Source organism: Xiphophorus couchianus, chromosome 6, assembly GCF_001444195.1.
Source record: "Xiphophorus couchianus chromosome 6, X_couchianus-1.0, whole genome shotgun sequence".
Classification (NCBI taxonomy): domain Eukaryota; kingdom Metazoa; phylum Chordata; class Actinopteri; order Cyprinodontiformes; family Poeciliidae; genus Xiphophorus; species Xiphophorus couchianus.
In genome coordinates, this window is record NC_040233.1 from 8,465,795 (window position 1) to 8,484,407 (window position 18,613).

Here is an 18,613-nt window from a genome sequence, read left to right on the forward strand (position 1 = left end):
AACTAAATCATAAATAGAGCCCACTTGTTTGATAAGGAACATTAAAGAACTGCCCTTAGGTAGCAAGAACTAGAATTAGCATCATGTTACTGTCGTATTGTGTCTAAATGTTCCTTATGTGTGCAGAGGGGTTTTTCTGCAGCCACTCACTGCATCCACTGGACATAGCGTGTGATATGATTATTTTTATTTGTACAATAACTAAATAAAGCATTCTGACTCCTATGAAGCTCAAGAAACAAACCAGACATTCAGGTCAGGGAGAAAGTTGAGCGTTTACCATTATATGAAGTAACAATAAAGTATATGAAAGCTTGTGGTTGTAAGAGTAAAAAGGGGAATAAACACTTATGTAAGGCACTGTAACACATTCTTATCTTGGCAAAACACAAACATGTGCATCTGTATTGCTGTCTTTTTTATTTTCTACATTTAATCACTGATTTATTAAAAATAGACAAACTTTTGACTGATTTTTAAACTCTGGATTCAAACGTTAAGTCACATAGAAAACAAAGTCCTTCGTCTTTTCAGCGTCCTCGTCATCTTGTGCTTGCATTCCACGCACGGTCCCCAAAAGCATGGAAAGGCAAGGACACACACAGACTCTCTCTCTCTTTTTGTATCTTTAATTGTATAGTTTAGATATGTTTTTTCTGCTGTGCAGCAACAAGGTTTATACAATCGTCCTCATCCCTGTTTCTACTTAAGATTTGGATCCGCTCGGCATTTTCCAACCCAGTTAAAGTTCCTGCCAGTTCCTGAGCCCCAGTATTGCAGTGGTGCGGTCGGGGAACAAGAAACCTGGAGGTCCAGGGAGAGTGGGGAAGACCAGATGTAAAAGAGACACGATCGGCACAAGTGATTCAGCTGGAGCGCCCAGGTGAGAGCTGGATTATGAGTAAGCGTTTAAAAAAGGGAAATTTACTGAGTGAAAATTAAAGCACAGAAAGCCTTTTAAAATTACTTTATTCATGTAAGAGAAAAAGGGAAAAGAGGAAGTACACACAGTCTTGTTAAAACCAAATAGTTGTCATTATAATCATAATCACTACTATTATTGTCACCGTTGAACTACTTTTACCCCCTGACTAGGAATGTAGCACCATACTTAAAAAATAAAAACTGTTCAAGTACAATGACAAAAAAAGGAGTCATTTTTTTCTTAAATCTTCAATTTATTTTCATTTGAGATAGAGTCAATGTATATTTAAAAAAAACAAAAAACAATCAAGTTTCAAGCATACATAGCCCCGTTCCCCTGTTCACTGTCCCCACATGTATAAAATTAAGGCCACTTTCCAAAGTGTATGTCTCTGTCCAGCAGGACGTTTTAATGTCAATTTACAAAAAAAAAAGTAAAACAAAAACATTCAACAATAATAGTAACAGTCATAATGCTAATGACAACATCATTCTCGACAAAATTAGTCACTGAACATAAAGATACCGAATCAGCTGTTGTGAATGACTGAACTCGTGAGTGTGTGTCATGTTTTATGAGGACGGAAGCAGATGCTTTGTTTCCCTTTTATGGTCCAAACTGGCTCCAACATGTTGTTTGAATGGAAGACTAAGAAATACAGCAACTATTTGAATGTGGCTTTCAAGTGTGTGTGTGTGTGTGTGTGTGTGTGTGTGTGTGTGTGTTTTAGTGAGTATGTTCAAGCTTAACAAGAGGAGAGAAGGACTAGTTGGAGGTGGATTCTCATGCAAAGAAAACATGCTTCACTCTGCGTTGTGGAAATGCAGGTTCAAACTGGAAATTCACGAGAACACACACCATACCATTGGCAACAACTACAAGACATTGATAATGGCTAAAACAAACAGCAACAAGCTGGCGTCAGTTACCACAGGAGGGCGGGAAGGAGAGAAAAGGAGAGGAAAACACAGTGGTTAAGAGATAAGAGATGGATGAAGTAGGCAGTGGTAGGATTATTTGAAAATAAAAGTCTCGCACTATTCCTTCGGCTCTTTCTCTCCCGATTGGCTATCTGTTGAACCTTTGCTCCCATTTTGTCCTATTCCCCTCTTCCCTAGCTCCTTCTGCTCTTCCCCCACCTACACCTTGTCTAGTAGAGATCTTTGGAAGTACAGGATTCGGCGTGGAGTGCCGTACATACGGAAAAACACCAAGGCTGCCAATGTGGCAATCACACAGACCAGTAGGAACAGTGGCAACACCACAGCCACTGCTCCGTTCCCCTGGTTCGTCTCGATAATGGTCACATCCACCTCTTCCTCTGTCTCTGTCTCATTCTCCGTTTCCCTGTCTTTAGCTCTAGTTCTGTCCTTATCCTCTCGTCCCTTTTCCTTTTCCTTTTCCCTTTCCTTCTCTTTGTCTTTATCGTGGCCGCCGCCGCCTCTCCCGCCGTCTGTCTTGGAATCCTCGTTGGGGCAGCCCATCCAGTCACGGAGCGCTGATTTGGGGTATCCAGGCTCAACGCGCATCCTCTGATTGTCATATTTCCAGTACTTGTTGGCTTTGTAGAAGTAGGTATACGCTGGTGGGCGGAAGACTGAAATGTTAAAAACAACCTCTGACAAGTACTAACAAGCATGGGCTGATGTTACATGTTGACCTTACCTTGATCTTTACTCATAAAGGCTGCCTTGATGTTCTCTGGAACGCCCTGCCACATATCGATAGATTTGGGGTAACCGTCTTCAACTCTTCTTGAGTCTTCATTGAAACGGTAATACCTGAGGAACGGGAAGCAAAGGAAATACATTTGCTGTAAGTTACTACTCACACACACATCTTCAAAACTGAAACGCTTTACACCAAAACTTGAAAACTGACTTCAGACATACATTGGATAGGATATAAAATTTGCTTAGGAAGAGCCAGACCCGGAATTAGATGATTAGTGGGATTAGTCGTGCCAGAAAGAATCTTCCCTTACTTGTTTTTTTTTGTTTTGTTTTTTTGATTGAACATCCTTGCCATGATTCAAATGGTCTTTCTATCATCTAAATTACTTTTTCTTTTTAATTGTAAAAGATTGTCCTCAGTCTAGGCCAAACTTGTCTTGTTAATGACAGTGTTTGGGTAAAGTTTGAATTTGCTCACATAACACAAATCCAGCCTTTTACTTTTGTAACTTTTTGCTAAGCACAACTAGTTGTTTTAGTTCTTTTAGACACAACTAGAGACTTCAACCGAATCAATCTTTTCTCATTTAGACTTTAATGTTCTTTTGGTCTAAAGGGTAGAGTTTTGTTACGGTGTACATCTAATTGTTTTCTGTATCCATACAAAAGAATAAGAAAAATGTCTTTGTTCTTGCACCACATCCATTTTGTACTACTGGAAAGCTCTCTACATTGACCTTGATTGAGCTACTCTACAGGGCCTCTAGTAAGTCTGAAATGCTGCAGCAGGATGGTTGGATGGTTTAGATTTGGACTTTTGCAGTGGCAGCCTTTAAAATATGGAAGAATACGCAACTTTATCCAAACGTATGAATCTATCCAGTCTTAAATTTCACCTGGTAAACTTTACATTTGCTTTCATTCAGTTACATTTGAGTCTCATCAGGTCTTCTATGTTGTTGTTGCTCCTTGTTTTAGCTTGTTTTGGGTCAATATTACTGCATTTGTTTTTTATGTTTTGTTGTGTTTATTATATTGGTTGGTGGTTTTAAACAATCTTGTGTTTTGTTCAACATTGTTTTTTGCTTTTTTTTTTTTTTTTGACACACTTCACATAAGTTAAATTGAACCGTACAAGACCTGGTTTTAATGATTTGAATAGGGCTTGTATAATGAATTATTTCATCATTTCAAGTTGGACTTGAAGACCCAGATAAATTATTATTAGTGGTTATTAGTGGTCAAAACCACTAATCGTTTTGACCCAATTCAATCTCTGATTTATATTCCAAACTGGGTTTATAATGAATCCATGCCTGAGTTTCTCTGCGATTAGTTTAATTTAACAGTTTGGATCCATTGCTGAGTTTCATGGCTCTCTTTCTCACAGTAGACAGATTGAAGGCTAACAGCTCAATAGAGGATAAAATAACTTCACCTGAAAATCTCTGGGTTACAATGTTGGACTATTGGATATTACCACTGTCACAAGCCACAATTGAATAATTTGTCACTGTAAAAAATGATGTCGATTAATTTGATTTTGACGATGATGCACAAATTGACAACCTGTCTCAAAATCCAAAGTTTACAACTGGCAGCCTCAACTAATTAAAGGTTGCAGCGGTGTGTGATTGAGGGAACAGCAGCAAAGTCAACAGTGGTTGCTTGTTGCTTTGTATATGGCTAATATAAAGTGTTTCATTCAACGGGTATTGACATTTTCAGCTTGAGTTGTATTGAAAAGCTCATATTAGGGGCAACGGTAGCACTCCACTGCTGATTGTTCCTTCACTTTTCTACAAAACTTCACAAAAACTTGGATTAAAACCCCTTGTAAGCACAGAAAAAGCCACCCTGTTGTCATTTTGCAGAACTGTAGAAATGAACAAAAGAAAGGAAATCTTTGCTAAAATCTCATGTTGAGGCCTGCGCCACAACGGAGTTGGCTTACTGCACCTATGACTGACTTTTGTAGGGGGTAAGGGTACCAACTGCCTTTGTTTTGATGTAGTTTATTTTTGTGTTTACACAAGAAGCATTTTTTTTAAATTCACAGTTAGTCATTTACTTTTCTTGTTTAAACCCTGTAAGGTCAACAATCAATCATGTCTTAGAGAAGTGGGAAAAGAGGGGTTTTCCTTTGAACTGCCACCATTTTAACTGGAGCACTTATTTATTTTAGATGCACACACAACCGGCCACACGCAGATGTTGACTAACTTGTTAGCTCGGAAGAAAAATGTCTGTCCGTTGGGGGTGTAGAAGAGAGCAGCATCTATCCGATCCTTGGGAAGTCCAGAGCCCATTTCCTTCAGATACTTGGGGTAACCAGAGTCAAGAATAGATTCGCTAAACACCCAATACTTGTCCCCTGCAGAGACATAGAGACATGTGCCCTCTTAGCCATCTAGTGATTACACAAAAAATGGTTTACTCTCTGTATGTTGACTGACCTTTGAAGAAAACAAATTTCCCCTCCTCATTTTCAAAAGCAGAATTCACTTGAGTAGGTAATCCTCTCCAAAAGTGACCAATGGGCATGGGGTATCCATCCAACACGTGGCTGTTGCGTACTCGCCAGAACCATTTGTCCTGAAATGTTAAACAAAGGCAAAGCTTTATAGTAAACCAAGAGTAAATAAAAACCACCAAAATCAGAGAGTTTTTATGGGATATCACCTTGAAGACAAACATTTCTCCTCTAAAGATCCCGATGGTGTCAAAGTGTCCATCACAGATGTCGGGACCATAGTGAGGTCTGTCCGGCGAGTAGGTGGGCTGAGGGTCGTGGTCAGGTGGGTGCGGTGTGAAGGGAGGGGGTGGCGGACCTGATCCAGACCCTAATGGAGCACATAGACATCTTAATCTATTAGAAAACCGAAATGTAACCTCAGCTTTTAAGTCACAGTGCCATAAAACTAACATTTCTGCAGTTTGCCACAAACTGAGAATATCCGCTCATCCTTAAAAGTCTTAAATTCATGTATCCAAAATTATTTTTTAAGGCAATTTTGTCTTAAATACTTTAATCACAAGTCTTAAATTTTGTCATCAGATGACTATCTAGGTTTTCTTTTTTCCTCAACTGATTTTTCTGTCAGGCAAAAGTTTGAGTCCCGCGCCAACATCTTCACTCTGTGACTCGAGGCAGCTGAGGCTACCGCTAACTAGTTCCTAATACACTTTTTTAATTTTTGTGTGCAAGTACAAATTCATGGCCAGTTGGCTGAACAACCTTTGCTTCCACCACTGACTCATAAGGCTACGTGCATTCTGTTAAAAAGACTTTTAAGCTAGGCACTACAGTGGTTAAAGCTGTGGAGAGCCATATGCAGTGTGTGAAGCATAAAGCTGATCCCAGCAGCTCCAAACAAACCCCAGGAGTTTTATTGTTTGTACTGTGCTTGATTGTAATCTAGTCGGATCCCCAAACCATCCCAATATTCATAGATGTCTCAAATTTAACTTAAATATGTCTTAACACATCTTAAATTTGAGTTGCTGAAACCTGCAGACACCTTGGAACTGTTTCATCACAATCGTTGTAAAGTGGTTGGCAACATTTTTTTCACAAATGAAAATCTGGAAAAACTGTGGCATTCATTTTTATTCAGAGCCGTTGCAAGTTTTTTAAAAACATACAGAGACTCATTTCTGTGCCCTGTAAGAGCTCAAGCTAAGTCTGATAGCATGGCCATCTATTGGCAACTCTCACCACAGATTCTTAATTGGATTTGGATCTAGGTTTGGTCTCTAACTGGGTCAACCAAATACACAAAGCATGCATTACATCTATGTATCTATGGCTATACTTTCAGGGTTACAGTCCTTCTGGAGGCCATAGGTCTTTTGCAACTTCTAACTGGACTTCTCCCATGAATGTCCCACATATAATTCAACTGGTCAACTCCTTGCTTGCTGTTGCAGAAGAAAAGCAACTATAAAACATGGGACTGCCACCACTGTGTTTCAGTGTGGGGGACAGCGTGTTCAGGGAGTTGTGCAATATTAGTTTTCCTACACAGAGTTCTGCATGTTATGTGGTCAAAAACATCAAGTCTGACCTCATTTGACCAGAACACTGTCTACATGTCCCTTCTTATTGCTTATTCCCTTTCTACTTCCCACTCTTCCATTAAGGTCAACTTTGGCACCCTCTCTGGTTGATGTTTTCACCCAGCCCTTTTTTTGTTTTTTATACTTTTAATATATAAAGCAAAATTTTTACCAACTCTTCAGGGACAGAAGAGAATTCTAATTCTAATTGGAAATTTTAGCAAAGGGGGAGCTGGCAAATTGCAGGATGCAGGTTTTTGGTTTCAGGTCCTTAATAAGGACAGCAAAAAAGAAGGTGTGCAGTAGTCTGTGCCTGCAACACACCGTAAAGTTGCTGTATGCCCCTGCGGTCATCATCAGGAAGCTGGAAGTTGTCCGTGTCCATCCACTGGTAGAACGGAGCCATGATGGCCGACGGGTCGTTGGAGTGCTCAAGACCCAGAGCATGGCCCAGTTCGTGCACCGCCACCAGGAAGACGTCATTTCCTGGAAGACAAAGACTCGTTACACCGACCGCTTCGTTTTGAGGAAGAGGGAAGCATTTATTCTGGTGCGGCGAAGTTTTAGACGGGAGAAGGAGGAAACAGAACTGCTCCCTCATTTAGAGATGACTCAAAAGCACGCTACTATTTCACATCGCATCAGTGGATCAAAATAAAATCAGACGAAAGTCATGTGAACACAAGTTTGACTTGAACAGCTGACAGTGGACATTTCTGTGGTTTCCGCACTTTGAAAATAAGCACATTCCTCCGAACCTTCTCTACCTCAAAAGTACTGACACGAGTCTGGACCTGCACCAGGTTCTGCTTGTGACAGCAAAAAGAAAGAAAGGCCCAGACTCTGAACAAACAAGTTACTCCCAACATTTAAACATTTTCATGTTTCATCAGATTTCAGAGAATCTATATAGAGATTTTTTTTAAAGTCCTTCTTTTACTTCGGGCATCTCGGAGCCTCACCGTACAGATCCTGGTTTCCAGTCGTCCACGGCTCGGCTGCATCAAAGTGAGTGTCTCCTCCAATGCCGTTGCCAGGAAAGTAGGCGTGCGCCAGGAAGCCCCCCTCGCCGTCGAAAGGACTGCTGTCGCCGTGGAAACCCTCCGCAAAGTAGAGCATTATGTCGGCAAACTCCTCAACTTTGTCCCGTATGTGGCTGTAGGGGATTTCCTGGAAGCGGAGTGGGGTGACGCTCTCCCACACCTTGAAGGCCTTCCTGATGGCCTCGTAGGTCTCGTACTCGCCCGCCTTCGGGGTGTAGTTCTGGATGCTGCACAGAGCGCGAATTTGATTGGGATTTTAAGAAAAATTACACCCCATTCACTAAATTATGTCTATAATTTTTTCTTCTACTCAAAAATGGCATCATCTGGTCCACTTGGGGCTTTGTTGACTTACGAAAAAGTGATGCGGTTCTTCTGCCACTTCAGGTTCTGGATGGCGTAGCGCTTCCTCCTCAAGTTGCTCTTCAGCTCAGCTCCAAACTTATCTGGCACCCCACAGCGCGGTCGCGTCATGGCCCTGTGAGAGAGAGAGAGACAGAGAGAGAAAACAAAAACAAAAGCAACGTTCAGCTCAAGGTCAGAAATAGCACCTGTTATTTTTTGTGCGTTGTTTTATTTATTGGTACTGACGCAATCGTTTTCTCGTCGATGGCACCGGTTACTGTGAGGCCGTAGAACCTCTGCATTGTGGCGATGGCTGAGGAGACGGATTGAGGGGAGCGAAGAGAGTGGGTCCTCAGATCTCCTGGGGGAAGGTAGCCATACTGCTGCAGCCATGACTAGCAAAAGAAAAGAAAAGAGGAAACTCTTGAGATTTCTCATGGAAAAAAACCCCCAGACACACACACACACACACACAAATTCCTGTTTTTATCTAAGATAAAACATAATTAAGAAATAAAAACCCATTTCAGCTCATTTTTGTTGATGACCCTGCTGGGTGGACGGTACCGTATGAGACAAGGGCGGCTACAAGGAGTACAAGTTCAGAAAGTTTTTATGTGGCTGCAGCGAAAACACATTCTGCTCTGACAACCAAAAAAGAGCTCTTAAATTATTTTTCTCCGTGTTTTCTAGCCTGAAGGAGTTGCACCGCTTCCAAGCGCTTGGCCAGTTTCCAGTTAATTATTAAAGCCAAATCCTATTCAACCATCAACATGACTCACCCCAGTGGATATGTGTGCTAATGCTGAGCGAAACCTCTAATAAGGGCAGTTTGGGTTTCGACAAACAGCCACAGGGGTTGGAATTAATACAAATCACCTCAAGAGGTTGATTATTAATCCCTGTTTCAAGTTCAAGTTTTAAGTTATTCAGTGCTAGTTTGGCATCGGAGCCAGCTTCGCTTCTCCCGCAGAGCTTCTCCTACACCCTTTGCCTTTTAAACCAGAACCAAGAAAATAACATGGAGGCCTGTCCAAACAATGGTAAATGGTAAATTTATGCTGTACGCAGTCACCCTGTGATCTCGGCTGTGGTTAGGTGGTCTCTCTCATGTCTCAAATATACTGTGTTTGAATCCTTGCATGAAGCAGTTTGATGTGATGCAAACAATTGCACAAGGTCATTTGTTTTGAATGGTGGGGTTTCGGAGCTGTGGGTAATGGCAGTGTGGAGAGAGAAAAAGAGAATAGCAGCGGCAGAAGAGCAGAGAGCAAGGGAGTGTCCCAGGGTGAGAGTCAGGCCGTGGGCAAACCCCAGCCGATGTCTCCAGTTGAGCAGCAGCGTCAGTCAGTAATTTAACTGGGAATTTCTCCTGAGCCGCATCCAAACCTCAGAGTCAAACTCCCCTTCGTTAATGTCTCTGTCCTTTCCTCATCTCACTCCCTCCCCTCGTTTCCCTTACCCCACTTTTATGGAAAACCCATTTGCTTAAATAATCGTAAGGAACCACACCCCGACCAGCTAATTTTTTTTGCTTTGTAGGATATTGGTTGCTAATAGTAAATTCAAAATGTTTTTATTTGGTGTTTTTTCCCCCTATATTTTCCGCTGACATTGTGCTGTATTTAACGCCCTGTCCACTCAAACATTTTGCAAAACTATGACGTAGCATATTTGTGGATGTCCTCAATCGCTTCGAAACATCTTAAATAGTCTGGACTCTTCATCTCCAATAACATTCAACAATAAGCTAAAGAAACTAGAAGATAAGATAAAATTAACCATAAGTGTTTCCAAATTTCTTTTGGTCAGGAACTGTTTCAGCCTGCCACTGCTTGAAGGACAATAGCCTTGGACTGCTGTAATGTAGCTTTATTTTAGCCTAGGTAGAACAATAATATAGACTTGAACAAGTTTAGCTTTGCACTGTTTTTAACTAGCCCTGCTTTAGCCTCTCACTGTTTTATCTTTAAATTGGTGTAGAATAGCACTACTGTAGCGTAGAATTGATTCAGCCTAGCACTGCTATAGCCTAGCATAGCATCGTACTGTTTCAGCTTAGCACTGCTATAGCCTTGAACACTTTTGGCCAACAACTGCTTTGACCTAGCCCAGTACTACTCTCTGTTGTTATGATTTAACACTACCAATGTTTCTAATGTAAAGCTAACTTAATGTAGCGCTGCTTTAGCCTAGCACTGCTGCACTCTAAAACCATTTTAGCCTCATGTAGCTTTAGCCGTGCATTCCTGTAGCCTAGAACCACTTTAGTCAAGCACTGCTTGGCACTGCCTTAACATGGCATTAATGTAGTCTAATGCTGGTTTATCCAAGGGTAATACTTCTTCAAGCTAGCACTTCTGTGTTAGCCTAACATCACTGTGGCCTAGTACTGTTCTAGCAATGTCCTGTGTCTTCTGTAGACTTGCAATGCTACAGCATCATCCCAGAAACTCTATAGACACATTTTAATAGCATAACCACCATCTGAATGAGCTGAAGGTCTATTTATTTTTATTAGTTTTATGTTAAATATGCTCATGCACCTTGGTTGAGCCAGAGCAGAACAGCAGATTTTAAGTCCTTGAAGGTCCAGTTTTGCCTCCCCTGTATACCCTAGCAAGACATGGAGGTCTTAGTGTTTAGACTTCACCCCTGAATGAGTTCTTTCTGGTTCTGACTCACCGCTGTGGACACATAAAGACCCACTGTTTGTTTCTGTTACAGCACGGCCTCAAGAGTGGGAAAGAAAGAGTGGAGCACAACAAGAAAAAGATGAATTTTACATGAGTCCAGATAACGCAGATAGGAGTCACAACGAGACCTACAGTTTGTCGTCAGTAAGCGACGTACGTCTTCTGAAATCAAAGGAAAGCCCATGCTACCCCATCCCATATTAATACTGGCCTCAGCTCAGAGAAAAACAGGCTCATGAATGACAGAGAACACTTGTTTTAACTTTAAGGCATTCATGAGCTCCTCAAGTTACTTCACAAAGTCTTATTCAGTGTCACACACTGCTATTTCTGAGAGCGCCTACAGATTTGGTAACTAAAGCAGAACCGGGAGGAGGAAGTGGTCAGCATTTACAGTGGGATAAGAAGAGACATGTAGGGATTATACAGTCTTTTGATTTTTAGTTCCTGCTCTTTTTAAAGGCCTGACCAAACGTCTTACAACATGCCTGGTTGTTATTATGGACTCTAAATAAAACTGGGGCATTTGATCTATTGGTTTTTATTTTCTTTGTCAAATTTGCTGAAGTAGTTGACCATATTTTCTGTTATCCACAAGCAACTTTCTTTAAAGGAATAACTGGGCTTCCAACAATGCAATGCTCCTTTTTTTGACGTAATGTCACCCATGATTCGAGATACACTATCATTTTACCTGCACTGTATTTCCATTGCATACAAAAGTATGCAACCTTTAGTAAATAGCACTCTATCATCACTTTTCTTTGCATTTGTTACTGTAGCATAAGTGACATGATTACCAGTTAGCCAGGTTTCATCAGATTTGTTGGATATGTTGGCAACTACGAGATGCAATATGACCGCATTATTCGTTAACCAGTATATTTCAAGAGTCAGGAATTCCCATTTCGCATGCCAATAAAATATTACGCCAGTTGGATCGAGTCTCTAACAGGAACACACCATATCATCACTGCACCAGATGCCCACAGAGAGTAGTCAAAACATTTTACAAACGTCAACATCAAACATAAATACAGCTACTACTAAATTTAAGAAAATACTCCTGAAATATTGCAGAGACTCAAAAGCATAACCTAATCTCATGCTATGGTATGCAGACACTCTGTCTGCACTGATGAAGATTCAGTCACCTTGGCTTGCAGAGTGTTTAATGTAGCTCCTATAATTGTTTGATTATTTAGGGACTCATTCCTTTATGTCTTTGCGATCCTTTAGTGTAGTTAAAATAAATTTGATGTTGATAAGACAGGGAAAGTACTGAACCTCAAGCAATTCTACCCTCTAAACGTTGCACCCTTCATCTCAATGCATACGCACCACACAAAACAGAGACTCTTAGACGTGACAGCACTTGACTCTTCTCAAAATGTACATTTTATTCCACATGTAGACCCACGTAAAATAAGTTTTTTATGTATATATACACGGCAACTCACTCAGTGGAGCGTTTATTTTGCATACGATGAGAAAGGGGAGCAAGAAGGACAGTTACTCAGTTGTTCCGTTAGCTAAATGCCAACGGAGAGAAACTCTGGTTACCGATGATGGGAGTCCCTCTGAGGCATGCAGGGTAAACAGAGCACGCACATCTGCTTATTACGCCTCCCTTCCTCTAAACAGAGGGTGGCAGGATTGTGTCAAATGATGTGAAATTATATCTTTCGATTCCCTTGCAACTGTCCATTACAGGATTTGATCGTGTGTGGGCAGGTGTGTTCACCACAAGCCTGCAGAAATGGCATAAATGTTTCCCTGCTTTATAAAGATTTGCTTGAATCATAGCTGAGGCTTTTGTGACTTCTTCCCCATCTTTACAAAAGACCTCATTGACACACATATAGACTCCTGGGATTCCCCATCTGCTATCTGCTGCTGGCACACATATGACGTAAAGCAGTCTCTTACGAGCAAAATAGCAAATGCCAGGCAAATATCAATGGCAACGCATTGTTAAAGGGCTTTTCTTTTACATTCAGGAGATGAGGTAATTTGTTTAAGTGGTACCTCATATCCTGGGACCCCTCCTGATTTTCCTCCAGGAAGTTGCCATTTAGCTAACAGGTTAGGATTTAAACAATGAAAACCACCCAGACTTCCTTCCTTTTCTCCTTCTATCCTCTTTTCCAACATGAAATTAGCATAAATGTACTTCTCCGACTTGTCCTGAACTGCATTTACAAGCAAAAGGAGTTGGTTTTATTCACACGTGCGTAACTGATTTACATCCTATCTAATGCAGCAAGACAACTGATTCATTTTTCTTCTTTCTTTTCCTGCACATTGCCTCACTCCCTCAATGCATCACAATGCCTTCCTTTCTCATGGCCTTCAACAAGCCCCTTTACTGTCCTCATCATGTCGTTTCATGGCTGTTATCCTTTGTAGTTGATGAGCTCAGCTTGCAGACGTTTTCGTGTATTTGTGTAGACACGGATGTGCCTGCGTCCTGAAAGTTGGTGGGTGCTGCTGACACAGCACGGTGGTTTTGGATTGACGTTGACCACTTCCTTCCTTCACCGCTGGCCACAGGAAGTGGAATTTTTTGCCACACTATTTGCAGGTGTTTATTTCACTGACCAACACCTACTGGCCTGACTGAGATAACTGCAGAGGAATCGTAAAATACCCACAATGGACAAAACAAGACTCCACGGAAACCTGAGTCTTTCTGCATTACACTTAACTGAAGTTTGTTTGTTTTTTATGGTGGATTTTGTTCCTGCTGCTTTTAAGGTATGTTTGTGTCGGACATGTTCAACACACTAATGATGGTAATAATAACCGTAAAGATTTGTCTGCAAAAATGAACAATTTTATGTCCTCAGAGCTTCAAAATAGATCGCTTATGGTTAACAGTTTCATCCAGGAAATCTTTATGTTATGCAGCATTTCCTGCTGAAATTCAGCTGGACGTTGCTGTTTGCTGAGTTAATATACAGTTAAAAAATAACACAAAAATGACCACATTTATGTAAGAGTTAGCAATAAGTTAAATAACTGTTGGAAAGTGTATTAGTAAAGTAAGGAGCACAATACATCAAAAGCTTCCTGTAGCATGTTGCCATCACCAAATGTAACGAAGGGGATGATATAATCACTTTGATGTGTATTTACAAATCCTGTCATCAGACTAAAGTAACTAAAGTTGAATTGCAACATGAGACCAACTGTGCCTTTGCAAAGCATATTAATTTCAGAACGCCTGCGTTTATCCCTCCAGTCAATAATGTGTAGAATCACGGCTAGCTGTAGATCTTTTAGGGGTAGATTTCTATGTGCTTTGCACTTCAGGAGACTGAAGGTGTTGCCCCTTGATTGTTTGCAAAATAGCTCAAGTTCATTTAGACTGTGCAACTGTCTGTGCACGTCCGTTCTTAAGTCTTGCCACTGATACTAAATTGGGTTTGGGTCTATACTTTGACTGGGTCATTCAAACAAGAGTGTGCTTTGTCCCAATGCACCATGTTTAGACTCGTGAACTTCCGTCCCAATCTAAGATTTTTTAAAAGGCATCATGCTAATTGAGGATTAGCATGATCCTTCACTAATATATACTATATGGATGGTGTTTTACACAGCTTTTTGCGTGTTCTTGCATGCCAAAAACGGCCATTTTCTGTTCAGCTCACCAGAGCACCTTTCCCTACGTGGAAAACGGAAAATGGATTTTTGTAATTTTCTTTCAGCTAAAGCCACTCCATCAAGACCAGATCCAATCTTCTCCACTTATTTGGTGTCTTCTTTGGTCTGCATGATTCTGCTTGTTCTCTACTCTCATCGAACAGACCTCTGATGCCTTCAAAGAACAGCTGGATTTATTAATTAATACACAAGTGGAGTCTACTGACCTCTGACATTAACTGGTTGCTCTGGATTTTATTTTGAGGCGTCAAAGTAGAACGGCATTCAACGTAAGATACCATTTCGTGCAATTTCCTAATGTATTTATGTGCAAGTAAGACTAAAACCATCCAGAAACATAAAAAAAAAACGTTTGAGGTACTAAAACATTTGGAAAACATTGGTTGCCGTCTTAGTTTACATTTTGCAGCTCAGTCTTTCAAGCCTCCAGCCTAATGTAGGTCAATACAGTAACTGAACTCTGTTTTTTTCCACTGGCACGGCTGCAGCTCCAATTCCTTGCAGGCCGCAGGCAGGATACAGATATTACAGAGACGATTGGCGCCGCTAAGATTTTTGGAGAAATCTTCATAACTCGTTGATCGCAATTCGTGCGCCCGTGATGAAAACAGCGGCCTTTCCCGCACATGCTCGGTGTTTGCTGATGGTACTGAAGGAAGCAGGTGTGCAAGTATCATAACCGAGTCACTTCCTTGAATTAACACTGGACTTCCCCCATGGCTCCATGGGAATTCTGCATATAAACACATCACGGACGAATCTCAGCAAATAACATCAAGTCGTGGCAGAGGAATCTAAACTAAATTGTGGTTTTCTGGAGGAAATTTAGATCCTTCACAGATGGCTTTGCTGAGATCCTTCAAACCCCCCAGATTGTGAAAACCCACCTCATCCCAGCTCAGACCTAATTTATGACATATGTCGACAATTAGCCTACATTTCATATCCTGCGAGCCGAACTGCCTCCACATCTCACAACCCCTCCTTCAATAAAAAAAGAACAAGAAATGCCTCCGTCTCTGACCCAAACCACAATACAACTTCATGCATTACTTGCACATTTCTTCCGTCTTTTGCTCCTCGCGCTTTTGCCCTCTCAGCATTTTTTTTGTGTGTGTGTGTGTGTTTTATGAGGCTATCATCATTATGGGCTGTTTCCCCTAACCCAGGGTCAAAGCCTTTCCCATCTCGCCACAGAAATCATTACCCATTAGAATATGGACTGAAACACAAAGCTGTCAAATGGATTGCTTTGATTCCCGGGCTGAGAAGGTGTTTATGCAAACGGATTCACAAATGCAGCCCACAAACAAATCCTGATTGTTGTAGAAGAGAACGAAGGTCGCCCCTGACCGGAACTCACACCAGCGTAGTAGTGCCAAGAAGTAAACAGTTTTTGAAAGAAGGACATAAAAATTTTTTACGTAGAGGACAAAGCTCTAGTGCGACGAGACAAAAACTCAGGTTATTTATGGTGAAGCACATAGTAAAACGTGGCAGTGGCAGAATGATGCTGCGGGGAGGCTTTTTTTGGCAAAGAAAGGGAAGTTGAGCTAAATAAAGGGCAATCCTGGAAGAAAAGCTGATAAGAGGTTGCAGAAAACTTTAGACTGGCGTGAAGGTTCATCTTCCAGCAGAACAACAAACCTAAATATTCAGCCAAATAAAAAGGGGAGTGGTTTGGATCAGCACAATCCCATGTGTTTAACAGAATTATCGGCAAAACTTTAAAAATATTGATGCTCGGTTTTTATTTAGCAGTGTCAGATGAGAGGGGGTTGAATTCACGCCACATTTTAAATTATAATATGAAATGTTAAACTGGTGTGAATACATTTATGAAGCACTGAGCATTTACCTCTTTAGTTGTACGTAACCTAAGACTATAATACAACTTTATCTACATGTTTTCTATTGTTTTGCGCATGTTGTTGTTTACGCATTTCTCACAACAACTGCAAAAGTTTCCACTTCTATTTATTCAACCTCCTTTTTATATTTGTTTTTATCTGGTTCTCATGTTAATCCTTTTTATATTCTTAGGTCACAATAGTTCCCAGTTGTGCCCTAATATGCATCATTGTTTCGTTCTGCAGAGCATCTCTGATTGCTACGTTGAATGACAAAGATAATATAAATCTGTCACTCTCGTATTGACTAAGCACTGATTTGTGATCTCCATTCCCACTGGCATTATTACTCCATGCTAATTAGATTTTATCACTTCGCATATTGTTTATCCCTTTAATTAAAGCTTGTTTTGTCTTACCCAGTGCGGATGTTTTGGGGGGTGGGGGGGTTTCTCACCTCCGGGTTGATCTGCCGCTGCGTCGCTCCATGCGCTCTCAGTTCCCAGACCACTGCCACCAGCAGCAGCCGGACCACCGATCTCACCTCGGGCATCATCGCTTCACCCACAAAAAAAAAAGAAGAAGAAAGGAACAGATACCTAACTTTGGCAGATGTCCCTGTACACGTCTGCACAATCTTTCCCCTGTTTTTCTTTTCTTTTCTCTCTCTTTTTTTTTTTGTCAAAACATCGTCTGCGGATAGAAAGAAGAAAACAACGACTTGGCGAGACGAACTGAAAAATAGTAACAGTAAAAATTAAAAACGCGCCTCTCTGCAACTTCAAACTCGCGTTATTTCAACTGATACATCTCCGGTCTGTGCATTCTTTCCCTGTTTTTCTTTTCTTTTTTGCTTTGCTCACGGTTATCAACTTCGCTGTCGTTCCTGAAGGCAGGAAGTAAAGAGGGGGGCTTGCGGGGCTGTCCGAGTTCAGCCTGCGCTTTGCTCCAGATGTTGCAGCAGGCTTTTGTTTCCACACAAATTAAAAAGCTCTCTGTCTCCTCCTGTCCTCTGCCTGCTGGACTCTCGTCAGCCTATCCTGACCCCCTCTCCTCTTCCCTCTGCAGACGTGGTACTGTGATACCCCCGGGAGGTTTTTCAGCTGGAAAATATTGGGCTGTAGGCCTCCTCCTCCTCCGCCTCCTCCCCCTCTGCCAAAACCTACCCGCCTTCTCTTGGAAAGCTAAACGGATTTAACTCGATGACCGATCAGGCTTGGCACCGCTTTCTCTTACCGCCATCCAGCGAGTAAATAAATTAAAAGCCTTAATGACACACGGAAACGTTGGTGTAGTCATGAGAGAAGATGGAATCAAAAACTTTCCACCTTGAAACAGATGAAGATATTATCCATTTTTATCTTTGCACGTTCATGTTTTTCATTATTATTATTATTATTATTATTATTATTATTATTATTGCTTCAGTTGTTCAGGACTGATGCAAGACGAGCACAAATACACCGTTTACCATTTGTACCTCCAATCCGCTTTAAGAAGACGTAATTGCGCCCCCTAACGCTCGTACAATGTAAGGTCAAGAGCGAGGGTCAAACCCCGTTTTATTGCGAAGATCAATCTTTGTGCTCACTTCTAGGAATTAGATTTGCGCAAAACAGCGAAACGCTTCGCTGTCGTTACTATGTAAAATGTGTTTCACGTAACATTAAAGAACCAGAGTTGTACTCCTATTCTGGAGCGCAGAATAGTGAACATCCTACTTTTATAATTGTCAGATCCACCAAACATCTACAAAGTTCCTGGCTTGAGCTGTTAAAATGCTGAGCTGCTGTTAACTACATGAAACTGTACATCGATCTGTTTTGTGTTTTAATGTATGTTAACTTCAATCAAAGATTTGCGATAAACAACGTTTTGTGTTAATTTATTGACAAAATTGTAGTTAATTAGATTAAAACAAAACAAGCGCTTGAACTTTATGGAATGAAAAATGCTTTGTTTTAGGATATTGAAGAAAAGCCTGTGGTTTGCAATCTAGTGGCAAAAACAAAATGGTATTTCTGCAACAACAAAAATAAGATTGCTTTTTATTCAAATTTATATATATATATATAAAAACCTGCTCAGCTCTATGTCTCCATCCAAAATTATAATGGACAACGTGAGGGTGTCAAAGAGCCACATGCAGTGCAGGTTGAGTATACAAGAAGGCCAATATTAATGAGAAACTTCATTGAATAAAAGCTTTCCTGTTATTCTCACTACCTAACTTTTTCTCTTTTTACATACTTACCTTGATGACCAAACAGTGTGAATTTTTGGTCATACTTTTGGGGAATATATAATTTTTTTTTTTTAATTCAAACATATGTGCACATAAAGAATAGGACAAAAC

General features: G+C 40.9%; 1 protein-coding gene across 1 annotated transcript; it reads right to left on the reverse strand.

Moving 5' to 3' along the window:
* Nucleotides 1-403: 403 nt before the first annotated feature.
* Nucleotides 404-17,354, reverse strand: mmp14b (matrix metallopeptidase 14b (membrane-inserted)). The gene is made up of 10 exons (XM_028020691.1): nucleotides 16,715-17,354; nucleotides 8,292-8,440; nucleotides 8,056-8,178; nucleotides 7,620-7,927; nucleotides 6,982-7,143; nucleotides 5,281-5,441; nucleotides 5,055-5,193; nucleotides 4,822-4,972; nucleotides 2,591-2,706; nucleotides 404-2,507 (listed from the first exon to the last, which is right to left on the reverse strand). Exons 1-10 carry the CDS (start codon nucleotides 16,811-16,813, stop codon nucleotides 2,065-2,067), a joined length of 1,851 nt encoding a protein of 616 aa, XP_027876492.1. The 5' UTR covers nucleotides 16,814-17,354; the 3' UTR covers nucleotides 404-2,064.
* Nucleotides 17,355-18,613: the final 1,259 nt, after the last annotated feature.